Below are 16,633 nucleotides of genomic sequence, written 5' to 3'. Positions count from 1 at the left end.
CAAACTACGTGCTAGTACCAACAAGCGAATAAAGAGACAATGCTTTCAAATATGATGTGCATCAAAATAATCTTCATGGCACAATATGACTCACTTGTAGTAGACGAATATCCACAGCGCAATTGTTAAAGCAAAAAGGGAAACTCCGTATCCAATGTAGTATAACGTAGTTTCGTCAACCTGTAAAAAAGGAAGTGGAGAAACGAACAGCAAACGCTTTTGTGGACGCTGAAAGCAGGCGCGCACGTTGCCGATATTGATAACACACATTGCGCTCGTTTGAGAGCGTAGTCGAGTGTGCGAAATTCACTCTTTAGCTCTCATTTTCTGCTGGTTAGCGCCTACGTTAACGCACCAATTTAGATATTTACTGGTGCAATTTGAAAAACCTTCGACCATTTTCAACCTACATTGGATAGAGCAATCTGTATAAGTGAATGCTTACATATTGGGAACAGTTCAAGTCATTGATTAAATGGAATCAGCACCAATACACACAGCTCGAAGGCATCAGCGCACCGTTTTATTAGACAATGGACAATCCCGAGGTCATCGTCACTAAAACAACCGGGGGATCAAGTTACTTTTGTACTCACTAATTAGAGTAAGCTATCCAGTAGAAGAAAACTACAGAAATGTGTCCAAGATACCATGAAATGTCGCGTAGTTCTCTCGTAAACGTTAGAATCTTCTATATTTCTGTAATGCCTGCCAGTGGTACTCGTTTTCTTTAGTACTTATCTTTAGTCTGTAGTTCTTTAGTACTTTGCTGTATTAACTACAAAAAATGTGTTATGTTACTACAGAACTCTCTGCCATGAAAACATGCTAATTGTCAAAAACTGCACAGAAATTTTGTCGTCAAATTTTTCTGGGGCTTATTATTTCCGACACGGACGGTATTCAAATTCACTCTTGCATCCGCTTGACACCCCCTGCTTTTTGCAACACTGGTGAACACCATTCATTGTTATGACATTTTCAGGGCACGCGATGATCCCGGCACCGGGCAAGCTGAAGCACACGGCTGCGGCAAATCTGTTTTGTCCAAGACGATGACGCACAGCTACAGTGCGCACACGAATTAATTTACCTGTCGGGCTGTCCGCATCATGCAAGTAATTCGTGGCATGAATGTACTTTGTACAAAATGCGTGAACTGGAGAGTAGCGTCCTTGTACTCATCGCAGGGAAATCAGCACAAACCTGGGAAGGTTACACAAGTAAAAAGTACCATACCGGTCAGGCGAAAAAATAAAAAAAAAGAACGTTTGAAGGAAATTCGGAACAGCCGCGCGCCTGTTGTTTCCTGAAGCTCTCCCCTCTTTCTTTTCGTTTTTTGCCGGGAAACGTTCCCTTTCATAATGTTAGTAGCGAAGGAAATTCTTTTCTCTTTCGCGGGGTGCTCTCTTCAGGAGCCTTTTTGGACCGTTGCTTATCTATTGCTGCAACCGGGAGGGACAATCGGACTCCAACGTTCTTGTACACTCTTAAAAAAGGGTCGCTTGCTTCTCTGCTCGCTGAAGTGTAACGGCTGAAGCCCGTGCAAAGCAGTTGATGCGATGTGTCAACAAAAGCGTTTAAGTGCATGGCGCGTACGTAATCTTCGTGGAACCTGCCGATGGAAGGAAGTGTCCGTCAGGGGTGCAGCGTCTAATCCTTCTAGCACCAAGGGGATCAGGCGTCAATATTTACTCTAGAACTAGGGCCTGATGTGCCCTATCCGAAGAGAAATTTTATAAACCCTTTTTGTAAACGCCTATGTGGAGCGCCTTCAAGACGACTAGGGCACAAGACGTTTTCAGTGGGGGGCTTCATTGTTTTTTGCCTCGAGGGTGGAGCAACGAATGTCTTCTCGGAAGGTTTTCCTGTGCTCCTGCTCTTGTTTCTGCCGGGACCAGAGTATTCCGCTTAGTCTCGTTACCCTTTCGCTCAGGTAGAGAGAAGCGCTACAAGGTGCACGTTTTTTTTTTTAATGTGCCATCATGCCGGTTTTACTGCCCTGGTCACTAAAACGAAAAGTTTTAAGGCGTATAAAAATATTTCAGAAATAGAGTCTTATACCGAAACACTATGGGATTGTCCGATGCTGTCTTCATCGAAAATAGCTGCGTTTTAGTGGCAATAATAAGTACTGTCAATTCTCTTTTATATCTTACTCATTCTCGGCGGACTATGGGCCTTCATCCCGTGATCACAAGCAGTATACTCAGTGAAACGCCTGTCTCGTATCCATGTGGACTTTGTTGTCTTGAGCAGCTGGACAGCTTTCTCAGTTAGATCAGCTGTACGGGGCTGTATTCATTTGGCACATGCTGCCGTCCTCTTATCGATTTCGCGAGCCCGAAATGATAAAATATTGTAGCTTAACTACACTTTAGTTTGCTAGAGGTTCGGTTTTTGGGGTTTAATGTCACAAAGCGACTCAGGCTATGAGAGACTTAGAGGGAGGACTCCCGAAATTTCGACCCCCGGGGGTCTTTAACATGCACTGAAATCGTACAGCACACGGGCGCCTTGCTTTTCGCCCCCATCTAAAGACGACCGCCGAGGTCAGGATTCGATCCCGCATTCTTGAGAACCGTAGTCGAGCGCCGGAGCCACTGCGCCACCCCGGTGGGCGCTTCCTATGCATACTCCTATGCATAGCGCATAGGAGTATGCGCTACCCTATGCGCATAACCTATGTAGGTTATGCTCTTCCTATAGCATACTCATGTATGCTATAGGAATCATACATGAGTTGCCTGCGATACACCACGAATAGTACAGCTCCAAGTGCTCACATATGGCAAATGATACTTCCTTTTTATATTAGGCCATCGCATAGGCTCGGTCACTTTGTGTACATTTCTTTCGGTTGCGGACAGTGTAGCGCCTTCGCACTGCCCAAAAATGTAGTGTGCAAATAAATGGATTGAAATGAAGTAAAAATAGAACGGCACTTACCTCTCTGTCTACGTCGACGAGAGGCTTGCAGCCAGAATAGTCAGACCTGTCTGCCCATGTCCCATTCTCCAGGCACATTCGCGTGGCGTTGTCTGTAGGGTGGGAAACAAATACACGGCAAGTTTTAACATATGCAGGGGGTGCTTGGTACTCTGGGTGAATGTTCGCAATTCTTAGCTCTATTACCATCATTTACCGATTCCAGTTTTCTTCTTGGAAAGTGGTTGTACTGTAGATAATGATGATAGCTAGATAGGAGTGAAGAAGGGGCATAATTGAAACCCAGTGTGGCACCTCCGTGTCTTGTTTATTGTGGTATTTATTACTTTGATTAAGGCTCCGGGTATGCAAAGCATTTTATTCTCGACAGCATTCTTTGTTGACTTAAAAGAGACATCTACTTAACTGCAATTAAAAAAACATGACGCAAACTTGCTTCAAACATTTGATAATTTCTGAGAAATATAGATTAGCGAAGGAATTGGTTAAATCTTAGAGCCATGATGGTAAAAGAATATTCTGTTGAAAGGATCGTCTCGTTTGGCTCATGTAAAAATATATTATCACATACTGTCAAGAGTGATCTACAAATTCTGTGTCTGCTTTTCGGTGAACAAGCGAATGAGTCTCAAAGGCAAAAAAAAAGGATAACCCACACCCGTGGTAAAACGAGGCCTTGTACACTGGGGAAACATCTTTGGCTTATGCCAAATGTCCTCCTTAGTCTTTTACTAAGAAGCACACGGTTTCAATTCCAAAGTGCACGGATAAAGAAAAATAGCTCTCAGTGGATGGCTACAGGCCAATCACGTTGGCAAATGTGAACTACAAAATTTTTGTGAAAGACTTATCAAGTCGTTTACAACATGTAATGACGATTCTGGTTGGTTTGCGGGGTTTAACGTCCCAAAGCGACTGAGGCTATGAGAGACGCCATAGTGGAGGGCTTCGGAAATTTCGAGCACATGGGGTTCTTTAACGTGCACTGACATCACACTTTATACGGACGCCGCTGCATTTCGCTTCCATGGAAACACAGCCGCCGAGGCCGGGTTTCGATCCCGCTTCCACTGCGCCACCCTGGCGGTGCTTAATCAGGGTTCTCATTAGCACCCATGAGACGTTTCGCTTTAAGGGCCGCTTCGTAAAAATGACATACATATTGCGCATGCCATTCTGGAATCTTGCTCTGGCTCTTGTGAGCAGCTTTGTCTACTCCAGGTTGACCTTGCGAAGGCATTTGATCGTGTCCGGCTTTTGTTTCTGTTTTCTGTTCTAAAGCGAGCCAATGTTTGATTAACTGTACTTAAATGGGCGCAACTTTGTTACAATAACTGTTCCACTCGCTTTATTGCTAATGATCACATCTGAGAGCCAGTGCCAATTTGATCATCCGTGAAGCAAGGCTCTCATACGTCATCGCTACTCTTTGCCCTCTACCTAGAGCCACTTTGTTTGAGTGTAGTGCAAAACAACAATATCCGTGGTTATGTTGCCTTTTGTAATGAAGTCAAAGTTCTTGCGTACGCCAATGATTTGATGTTTTTTTTCTGCACTGACAAAATTATAACCACTAGTGAGAAGCTGGGCACTGTATCTGGCGCTCAAATGAACAGGTCTGAATGGTCGGGTCTCTGGTTCGGTCATGAGGAGCAATGCAGACCCATTATGGTGGAATTGAATGGTCTCTTGTTCCCCCTAAATACATTGAAGTTCCCCTTTCTGCTTTCAAGTCTAGTGGGCGTTACTAGAAAGAGGGGGTCCCGGCACTCCAAAGCTATCCTCAAACTTTTGTTCCGCACCGCCTATCAATTTTTGGTCGATCAAATGCCTGTAGCATGTTTATGGCCACAAAATGTTTATGTTTTTCAGGTATTCTATTGCGCGAGGCATACATCCAAAGCTTTAACCGAATGTTCGCGACGTTCATATGGGGCTGCAGTTTTGAGCCAATGCGGCGCGAAATCCTATTCAGGCTTGTTTCTGCTGGCAGACAAGTTTAACACATCTCTATTGCAGACAGTTAGTTGCTCATTTCTTCTTTTTCCGTAATAGCTCCCATCCAGATTACCAGAGCATCCCTGCAAACTAACTTTTGTTAACCTTCTTCTCAAGTTGTGGGCTCTTCCAATTTTACCAATCGGCCCTTATTCTTTGGTTTTATGAACGAAGTTTACAATTCAGTGCGTGTTCCGGCACTTCGCTTTTCTTATGGGTACTTATTCTTTGTTTCACGCAAACATGTATACAAAGAATTGATATCTATATTGTCTCCCCCTCCTTTATATCGTTCGCCGTATTCTAATTGTATGTGGCATAATCTGTTAAAAAGAGCGCAAAATGCCGATCTCGCTTTCTACTAAAACATTTTTGTTTCGGCTTCATGCCGAATTTTAACCTGTTAAAGTGTGGCCTCCCAACCATAATAATTTTGTTTGTTCTATTATTTGTCGCTTATGTGATACACCTGAAACCTTTGAACACTTTTTTTATTGCCTGCAAAGATTCAATATTATTTTGAGACGTTCTGCAAAGAGCATTGAAGAAAGACGTTATTTTGAATTCCCACAGTGTGCGTTACTCAATGGCCACCAAACATGACCGTGAACCCTTTTACATAATTTTCCTCCTTGGACTCAAGAGCCAGTAGAAAACGCTTATGTTGGATTGGAATGCTGAGCCTCTTGTTTCTCTCAGTAGTGCTGATTTTGGCCAGAAGGTTGTTCAAGCTTAGAGACCCTTACGAAGATACTGACTATATCGGCCGTACTGGCTGCCATTGTTGATGTGTGTTCTTTGCTTGCCACCGTTTTAGTTAAGTTGTGGTAAGTCGGATTCTATTTGTGTCGTGTTAAGTTTTATGTTTTAATCGTACTTTTCGGCTACAGTCTGATTACTTTGTAAATCACTTGTAAATCAAATTACTTTGTAAGCTCTTTTCTGATTTTGAAGGCATGTAATAAATGCCATGCTGAAAAAGCTATGGTCCCGGTGTTGGTTAAAGCGCTCTTCTGGGGATCTGAGGGATGGATGTTCAATTCCAGGTGGAGACCGCGTTTTTAAAGATTCTTCTTATTATTTTTTTGATGTCATGGAGATGACTGACAGATGGAATCCCACGGTATCTCGAGAAGTCTCGCAAAGTGAGACACTTCTCGCGAACGTTCGCTGCTAACGCAGGTACGAATACGCTGGCGAGCCATGACTCATTAAAGGCTTTCTTTTTCTTTTTATAACAGGCTTCAAAACCTAACTTTACACATATAGGATATAACTCGAGAAAAACACATGGGTAAAATCCATGCCCGCTCGGGCTGCCTGATCCATTAAAATTCATGCAAGCGTAGCAGGGCTTCCATTCTCGGTAGCCACTCAGGCACATATTCTTGTGTCTTGAAAACATGAATAAGACCGGCAAGGAGTTCTCGAAAATACTGCCGTATTTTCCTCGCATCAATGTCGGCTTGCCTGAAAGCCATTCTGGATCGCTAGGTACTGTGCAGCCCAATAACATGATCCTGTTCAGCGGTGGGCCATAATCATCTTCAATTGGTAAAAATCTAATTCCGAATGCATCCACGGATAGGTATTTGCTTTAATACTCGAGACAGACATTGACAGCTTTGTTGTAACGTGTCAACGAACGTAGCCTTGATCACATTCTGAAAATTACAAAAGCACCTTTCATTTTATTCTAAGACGTGGTGCAGCATATGTTCAACTGATGAAATGGGACCGTTGGTAGCAAACAATCATCGTGCACTGTGAAAGGACGAGAACGTATTTTCAAAAGTTACGAAAGCATTGCGAAAGAGCGGTGAGACGAGGTTGGGGCACTGTCCTTTCGAGATAACGAGCTGCACTGGACCGCAACAAAACAAAAGGCAGTGAAGCTCGGTTGTTTCCAAGCGCCTTTAAGAAGTCGTTATCATGAAAGCAATTGTGCTTAAATCACTGCCGTTAGCGATAGAAACTTTGAAATTACTTCTTACTGCTGATATTTTCTCGAAGGAGAACAGTCTAATTGCGAGAGTAGTGTTAGGTCTTGCGGGAAAACAATTACTGCTTGTTTCAGTTTTTTCAATGGCTAACGAGATGTTTGGCTATTAAAAGAAAGCTCTCATTGCAACTGGATTCACGCGCGTGACGTTGCCGGGGAGGCCGGGATGTTTTGATGTTAAAGCCCATGGCAACGAGGGCGTTCCTAAGTACTATTGCTCGCAGAATGCACTTAGCGAAGCGTGCGCCATGAACGCTGAACAGATAACTCGCAGGAATGAACACGGCAGGAAAACAATGTTTGCAAAAAGGAAGCACGCTAGTCGTTGAAAGTATTGGAGAAGCGCACAAAGAAAGGCAGTGTGATGCAAGGGTACTACACGGAATGGCAAATTTGTGGGTATTTCCAGTGACGCAATTACTGAACGAGCACAGAAAAGGTGTAAATACTGTTTTAACGATATGGTTCAAGGATGCGTGAAATTTAACTAAGAAAAACACGAAGAATCACGGAGCTGCCCTAATTCGATAACATTGAAGATGAAATCAAGTGGCTATGAGATCGGAATTGGATTCTATACTTGTCAAAAGCGTAAAAAAAGCTCGCACGTGGTTTCAAGAAATCCCAACGAAACTACCGTTCTGTGCTAGACGCAGTTCAACGGACCGCTTTGCAGATGTAGAAAAGGCTTATTAAACGGATCACTTCTCGTGTAAATGCGCGGTTATGTCTGTGTGTGAGGGCAAATCTCTGGCCTCTCAAATTACCGCATTTCTTTAAAATACGCAAAATGTTTTGCATGCACCGTATACAAGAAGCGGTGGCTAAGAGAATACTCGGTCATCTGTCTCATGTTCCCTTGACTGCTTCCTGTGCATGCGGCCGACATTCATGACAGCAGCGTGGCGCGAAATATAACTAGGCCCTACACGGCACTGAAACGAATGAAATAGAGAGAATCCGCTAATTAACACCGACGAGCACATAGCTATGCTCGTATCAAACTATACTAATTTGTGAAAATTTGCAGTGACCAAAAGGTCACTGCATATTTTCACAAATTAGGAAAGTTATACCCTTTGCACGTCACCAGTAAGCGGTAGCGTTCGGAAGGAAAGGAGCCACTCGACCCGTCTAGAAGCAGTGCGGGTGAAAGCGCTTGTTCACTAGCACAACGTAACCAACTACACGACGCGGTTAAAGAAAAGATGCAATTAGCGCTAGTGCTAATGCTAGCGAGATAGCATTGGGAAGAAAGAAGAAGACGTGTCGCTGAGCACCGTGGCTACATCGTGTCCAGTAAGATTTCGAACTACGTCTGCAGTCCGCGCCCACACAGCGGCAATCAAACTCTTGAAGAAGAGCATAAAGGCCAAACAACCCGTGCGTGGCAAGAAGAGCATCAAGGACACAGCCCTCCGGGTAGACGCTGCAGAATGCCGACGCGGCCATGCTGCTAGGCCTACTGGGACTCGGCGGAGCCGCAGCTCTGATAATATGGCAAGAATGGGGACGCCAATGGACCCTCCGGTAGTCGCTGTGACTTCTGCAAGCACAACGGCAGGCTGCGGTAACGAGCCTTTACCTGGAGCTAGCACTTGGCCACAGAGCAACGTAGACATTACTTCGAATACGAGCACAACGCTCGGGCCGCTACCCGAGCTAAACGATACACATCAGGCTATGGATGTGCAACAGGAAGTCGTCACTAACGCTTCTCAACGGACACCCCGGCTGGTCAAACTACCTGGGCCACCAGTCAACACACCACCGGCAAAGAAGGTAAGGGCCGCCCCTGATAAGCTAGCATCCGCTTATCCAACACCAGCCTTGCAGAAATCCTTCAGAGTGCATATCAGACCTACAGTGCAGTTTGATATCACTAAGATACCCACCAGAACAATGCAGAGAGTAATAGACGCAGCGCTTGGTACCACAGGTTACCAGGGGTTTGTAAGCCACAGGGCATCTAATACTGTCACAGTACATTTAGCCACCATTGAGGATGCACGCAAAATGACCACAGTAACACAGATTCCAATCACGACAGAGGAGTATCTTCCTGTCCAGACGTATTTTGCGTCAGGTCCAAATACTCAGCGATGTGTCCTCTATGACCTAGACCTACAAGATTCCCCGGAGACGGTGGCCAGAGACCTAATATCAGGAACACATACTGTGTTAGCCGCACGTCGTATGGGGAACAGAGGCACTTTTCTCATCACATTACAGGGACCAGATACTCTTCCGGACAGATTCTACTACAATGGCCGCATAGTGCGACCCAAAACGTACAAACCTAGACCGGTTCACTGTTACAGGTGCTACAGAGAAGGTCATATGCAGAAATTTTGTCCATATGGAGTTAACCCCGAATACATAACTGAATCTGGAGAAGCGAAATTCAAATGCGGCCTATGCAAATCTGATGATCACGATATCACTTCATCTCAGTGTCCGACAAAAAAGCGAAAGCTCGAGTTAGCAAGGGCTGGACGACATAAACAATATGCACCGTTAATGGTTAAAAACAGATTTGCAACTCTGGCCGAAGAGCTGTTTGATGACCCGCTAGAAGAAGAAGAGCCTGTTGAGGTGGTTGCACAGAACAGTGCATCTTTTGATTCTACGCTAAAACATGGACGACGCACAAAACGGAGCACAGTGGCATTCACTACTGATGATTTTCCGGACCTTAAAGACTGCACAAGCCAGCAGGATGCAATAGAAAAAGAAATTGCGATGCTTTCAGCACAAATTGCACAGCTGCGACAAAAGAAAGCACATATAGCGCAACGACGAAAGGAGAGCTCAGAAAAACAGAAAGAAACGCTTGCAGTCAGTACGACAGCAAGGTTAGTGGATGCTCCGAATTGTAAACCTGCCGATAACATACCTATTTGGAAGGCGGTACTGGACACGCTTACGCAACTGACACACCTCATTCAGAGCAGCTTACATCATGGATAGAAGTAGCCGAAACAAGTGGCAACAGATTACACAATGGAACTGCAGAGGGCTCTGTAATAAAGTTGGGGAAATAAATACAAAATTATTGTACGGTAAGCTACAATCATGGGCGTTCTTGATACAGGAGCACAATAGGTTATATTCAATAACAGGATATATAGGGTACCATTGTCCTTCTATCCCTGATAAACGAGCAAGAGCAGAGGCCGAAACACCAGGAAAAGCTGCCGTTTACATTAGGGCCAACATTCCCCAAACGCCACTTGACTTGAGCAAGTGGTGCAACACTTAGCAGGAAGTAGTTGCTGTACTCACGCGTCCGAACAAAACGCCCCTTATATTAGTGTCCATGTACGCTAGGCCAAGAAACACAGTGCTTAATCTTGGATGGGTTAAGCATATTCGCCATTCATACCCTGGAATTGCGATACTAATCGGTGGAGATTTTAACGCTCCGCACACCGTATGGGGATATGATTATGATTCTAAAAGGGGTGATCAAGTTCATACTGCCTTCACAGAAATGGAATTTACACTGCTAAATCATCCAGGAGTCGCAACACTACCTGCAACACAAACACGCTCACCAGACTTGACGTGGTGGAAGGGCCCTGGTGCACCACTATGGCAGGCGGAATTAGATGCGTGGGGTAGTGATCATGTCCCCATTGGTATTGGTCTTAATTTGGGACATATGAAGAAAATTCGAAAGAAAGCGTCTGTTACACATTGGGATGGTGTACGGCAGGATACTCGAACGCATTCAGTTAGCCCGAATACTCTCGTTACTACCCTTCAAACGGTACTCAAGGATCACACCATTACAACTACAGTGAACGAAGATCAGCAAACTCCCGACCTGCACCTACTAAAACTTTGGGCACGCCGAAAGCGGGCCGAGATACAGGCTGGTCGCCATCCTGAAGACGTGCAAAGAAGAATTGAGGTAAACAGAGTGACGGCACAGGCACGCCGATATGAAAAACAGCTGGCTCATAGGAGATGGGATGAGTGGTGCAGTCGTTTGGGCTCAGGAACGAATAACAAGGCCCTCTGGAGGACTTTCCATGGCATGGAAAAGAGGCGGCAGGTTAAAGATCATGCAGAAAGTATTAGACTCGCATTACAGCTTACACCAGAAGAGTTTGCAGATCAGGCTGCTGCCCTTTTCTTCCCGAACCACGCACATTATCCGGCGCCTTCACCGACAGTGGATGCGGTTGATAAAACAGGAATAACATTACCATTTACCAAATTGGAGTTATTGGCTGCTATAGAAGAAGCGAATGGTAAAACTGCGCCTGGACATGACGATATTCCTTATGAAGTATTCAAGAATTTAGAAGGAGCCGCAGTTGACGGCTTGTTGGATGTGGTAAATGAGGTATGGCAAGGAGGAGACATTCCACTCGGCTGGAAACACTCGGTGGTGGTAACAATACCAAAGGCTGGGAAACCTCCCACAAGTCTAGAATCTTTGCGGCCTATCTCGCTAACACCCACAATTTGCAAAATCTATGAAAAGATGATAGCCACCCGCCTGTCATGGTGGTTGGAAAGTAATAAAAAATACCATGCTCGACAAATTGGGTTCCGAACAAACCTTGGGACAGAAAATGGACTGGCTGTGCTCGCTGAAGAGGTCATACACGTGTCGCCTTATAGCCACCTAGTGCGCACTGTAGTGGCTACCGACATGGCGAAGGCATACGACAACGTGTTACATGCCAAGATTCTTAGCAACATATAATGTATGGGCATTCCCTTGCAGGTCATAAAAGCAGTACATAATCTGCTTAAGGACAGGACGTTTTCTATCCGGATAAACGGAAAACAAATTGGCAATTACACCTCGAACAGAGGCGTGCCACAAGGGTCAGTGTTAGCACCTTTATTATTTAATATCGCACTGATCCCATTGGCGTGGAAATTAGCTAAAATACCAGAAGTGGGGTTCATGATATACGCAGATGATGTCACGATTTGGTCTGTTCATAAACAAATTGACAGACAGATTCGGCATCTGCAAGAGGCTTTAAATACCATAGATGAGTACGTGCAAAGTGCAGGCCTGGAATTATCACCTCAAAAGTCCAGTTACACTCATGTTGCCAACAAGAATGGAAGAAAACAATTGGCAACGCAAAGAGTCTCCCTAAAGATTGGAAATCAGGCACTGGAAGAGGTGGACGAGTTGAGAGTTGTTGGCCTAGAAATTCACAAATCCGGCAAAGGAACAAAATGGCTTCATAAAGTGAAAAAAGTAGCTGCGACTTCCTTAAACTTGATAAAACGCATTTCGTCTAGGGGAGGAGGAGCTCGAGCGGACATGGCAAGACGTCTTGTACAATCAGTGTTACAGCCGAGGATACTATACCAGGCCCAATTCCAAAGACTCACGAGGCGGCAATGGGCAAAATTGGAAACAATAAATAGAAACGCAATGCGCACTATCACGGCCTTACCAAAACTTACCCCTATCCCTATTCTCCAAGAGTTTGCACAGATAAATACGTTGACAGAATTAATTGAGCAACGAGAGGCAACAAGGGATATGAAGCGAAAGTACGTTACGCCCATAGCATCCTTGTACAACGAAGTGGCAGTTCGAACACCACCAATGGCTGACCCCCCTCCTTGGGAATTCACTACTATCACGACAAACAAGACCACTCGGCTTCGTCGCAAAGAAAAGCTGGCATCTCGACCTCTGGTTGATGCACTTCCAGGTACCTTAATTGCATATACGGACGCATCAATTATAGAAAATGGCGGTAGAACAGCAGCTACTAGTCCAACACACAGCGAACTAAAGGTACATAAAGAATATCTTTTAGAATACCCGGACCCGCTTGTGATGGAACTCTATGCAATCCGCGATGCTATGGAGGCCATAAATAAAATAGATTCGATAACAGAAGCCCACATCTATACAGACTCCTTAGCCGCCATAAAACAACTAAAGAAAGTGACGAAGACGCTATTTGTTACCCAGGAAATCCACGCACTCAATAAAAAAACAAAGATAAGCATCCAGATACATTGGACACAAGACAATGCTGAGAACGCTGAGCAGAGAAAAGTTGACCACCTCACACACGAAGTTCCACACACTAATGCGCCCCCCACCAGGCTCCCTTTCGATGCCCGCTCCGCTGTTTCCATTTTAGCATCCTCTTTAAGGAAAAGTACACGTGCCCTCATTCCCCCGTGTACATTCCCACTCCCTCGTAACTTAACGAGATTGGAGGAGGTTTCCCTTAGAAGGATAAGAGCTGGGGCGGCCCTTACCTCGTCGGTAAAATGCCGATGGGAATCGCAAGCTGAAATCGGACCAACAACATGCCCAAAGTGTTCCACACCAGCTGCAGAAGTGGATGTTCGCCACCTGCTATGGACTTGTGCAGGGACAAGGGAATCAAGGACAAAGATTCTGCGCGAAGTGGGTCTAACCACAACAAGGGAAGATGACTTTTCTAAATGGCTCATCGACAACGCTAAGAGCGGGAGCCTGCTCCGGTTCCTCACGGAAAACCATTTACATGAGTTTATATAATATGTCTTATGGCAAGTTTGCGTACAAAAAAAAAAAAAAAAATTAGCGCTAGTGGCTATAGCCTACCTCGTAGTTCTCTTCTCCCGGAAAAGTTAGGTGTCCCTAACCAAGAACTTCCGAAGGAGCGCGTGCCAGTGTTCCGAGCGGCCTCATATGAACCGTACCTAGTTAAACCCGTAATGTTTTTTGTTTATTCATATATTTATTTATTTACTATAATATTTATTTATTTATTTTATTTGATAACCACAGCAATTTTCGGCATTAGAGTTGCGAGAACACAAGAGAAAAATGCATACAGCTCATTTCAGAATGCAATAAAAACAGATGTGACATTCCCATAGGCGAAAAATGAAAAGCTGTAGGAGAATAAATTTCAGATCAAGTGCACTCAGCCCCTTTTCATCACCGCGCTGCACAAAATCAAGTGAGTTCCCTAGCATTACAGCCCGCATTCAATGATTGCCCTGATGCCTGCTATCTGTCTTCGTCCATCCGTACATCCCTGCGTTCGTCTCAATGTCTGCCTTCTGCACTTTTGTTTTTCTATGTATCATTCTGCCTGCCTGTCTGTCTGTATCTATTTGTCCGTCTGCTTCTATGTCTCTGCCTGCCTGTTTGCTTTCCTGTACGTAACTGCGTCCGCCCATCCGTCCGTGCATCCGGCCGTCCGTCTATCAGTTCCTCTGTCTGGCTATTTTTCTACCATCCACCCGTGCGTCTATCTGTGTCAAGCCGGTAAGCCGTTGTCAGGAGCGACTAACTTGGGCTCCTCTTGAGATCAAAATCGAAAACACCAAAACCCTCAATCTTTAGTCAGAGAGCTACCCCATAGGCATGCAGGCGCGTTCGTATGGATCTAAATGTCTGTTGTGTCGACTTGTACAAAATGAGGTAGGTTACGCCTATCCACTAATTGGTGTGTGTTTCATTACAGAGACAAAGAATAAATGACTCTTTGTTAAGGGAATAAGGAAATTATTATGTTTAGAAAAGGTTTTATTATATATTAGTTATTACATTAGACATTCACATGAGCGGCGACAAATGACCAAAACAGGAAATACACATGATTAACAACAAATGAAAGTGCACATAAGATACATCCCAAGGAACAAATACATCACAAATCAGTATTTACATTCAGAATAAAATTTGACAATTCATGATAATGACATATACAACAATGTATGGCAATATGCATGAAGGTATAAACATTGTAGAATAATTTGCCAAATAAAATGGATATAAGCATATACAGCAATCGCATGTACAGTATGTATTGCTCATGTGAGTTGCGATGTGAACATAAATATTTAAATTATATTACAGGTACCAAGGTGGGTTAAAAACCACCCGGACACTTCCATCCGACACGGAAACAAAAGGGCAGGACCATTGAAGGAACTCTCGCTCCCCAAGGTAGAAAAATTTCTCAGCCAGGAAGCTTACGATCTCCTTTCGTTGACGCGCCAGGACAGGGAAAAGCGCACGTCGGCGCCCGCTCGATGCGACAGCCTCACAACGATTGCGCCATAACGCGAAAGCGCCAGCTACAATCAGCAATCGTGCAAAGCGAACGCGAGGACATCTACCACTTATCTGAAATCGGTTAATACCTAGACTTCTGAAATCGGCATGAACTGCCCTCCAAAAACACGAGCAACGACGCATTGCTGATTGGATTGACGATTGGATTCCTGAAGTGGACAGTTGGGGCACTGCGCTGTCCGCACAATGCCCCATCGTTGCAGCCGATATCGTGTAGGCAAAACCCCCCACTCCAAAAGCCACATAAAGTCACATAAATACCCTAGCAGAAACGACGCTGTTAGTGGTAACCAACAAGTGGAGTCCGCCCTTCGCCTACGTTCCGCAGGCACCAGTGGAAGTAGTAACGTTCTCATTGACTCCACTACTCTGTTCGACGAGTCAGGGCTCACGTGGCGGGGTGGCGACGAAATGCACTATACAACAATAACAAACAGGCATCCGGAAAGCCTGAGGGTCCCTGTTGAGTGGTATGTCAGGGACAAGCTCCCTGACACTTGTGCGTAAAAAATAGAAAGCAAGCACCCGTGCTGGGCACTCATCACCCTGCCGCAAACGAAGAAGGTAGCGCAGAGCCAGCAGCCGACAGCAGACTGACAAAGAAGGGAAGGCAAACCCACCCTTCGAACGTGGCTGGCCGAGTGCCGCACGGCATACTAGTTCCGTGCGACCTGCCCAAAAAAAATGAACTTACAAGAGATTGAAGATAACCTAAAATTCTGAGAGGTGGATGCGCTACATGTGCGAGGTACCATATTCGCCCGCAGAAGACAGTGTGGACAAGGTAGCGTTTCTCCAACATGGGTAGTTCAAAGGCACAGTGACCTTGCTGCGCACCTGGTTTAAGACGGTGGTCCACACCGAGGCTGCTATCCCACGTGCCTCATAATCAATGCCAAGTATGCGGATGGTGTCACTGTGCATAATTGATAGGGCATCATTAAGCGCGCTTCTGGCATGCCAGTTAAAAGGTATAATCTAGACTAACGAAGACTCAGTGGAACCGCAGGGAGAAGCCGATACATTGAAAGGAGGGGCTTATAAGTGTATCCGAATCTATTTTTGTAGTCCTAATACTGTTGTACTTAAAATTTAAAAAGCATTGTATATTTCTTCGGAACACTGCGCAATTTGACAATATGTGACGCTCGGGTCACGTATTGCCCAATTCTACAAATCAGTCCTCAGTGGTTGCGGTGTCGATGCGTAAACAATCGAAAGTTACTTGAAAAATGCGCACGTTTCTTCAAAGCATAACAAATGTCCTCCCGGCATTGTGGATGTGAGGGACGCGCCGCCGTCTGGGGAAGAAGCAACAGAGCCTGCAGAGGACGACGCGCGCCCTAATATCATTGGATGGGAGAGGTGGTGAAGGGTGGCAGTTCCTGGCCCTACGGGGCTGGGACGGTAGGTCAATGTATGCTTGCGGCGGGGGCTAGCCAGCCACTGATTTTTATCTGTTATAGGCCGTCATTGCACCTGCCACTGCTTCGGTGGTGGTGGACGACGGCTGTTGTTGCGGCGCGTGTCTTTCTCTCCCTCTTCTTTTCTTTCTTGTCTGACATCGCACAGCACACGACGCCTCTTCGTTTTGCCTTCGATGGAGG

The 16,633-nt window shown here is 45.2% G+C and overlaps 1 protein-coding gene across 1 annotated transcript in view; it reads right to left on the bottom strand.

Moving 5' to 3' along the window:
* LOC146199792 (diuretic hormone receptor-like) overlaps window positions 1–16,633 on the bottom strand; it is an 84,388-nt gene that overhangs the window by 39,379 nt on the left and 28,376 nt on the right. Inside the window, exons 3-4 of the mRNA XM_084595252.1 lie at window positions 2,950–3,041; window positions 95–180 (exon numbers count right to left, since the gene is read on the bottom strand). Of these exons, the coding sequence (XP_084451378.1) occupies window positions 95–180; window positions 2,950–3,041 (178 nt within the window). The remainder of the gene's footprint in view (window positions 1–94; window positions 181–2,949; window positions 3,042–16,633) is intronic.

Source organism: Amblyomma maculatum, chromosome 2, assembly GCF_055883805.1.
Source record: "Amblyomma maculatum isolate TAMU_Amacu chromosome 2, ASM5588380v1, whole genome shotgun sequence".
Classification (NCBI taxonomy): domain Eukaryota; kingdom Metazoa; phylum Arthropoda; class Arachnida; order Ixodida; family Ixodidae; genus Amblyomma; species Amblyomma maculatum.
Note: the sequence above shows the minus strand (reverse complement) of the source record. Positions and strands in the feature narration are given on the sequence as shown.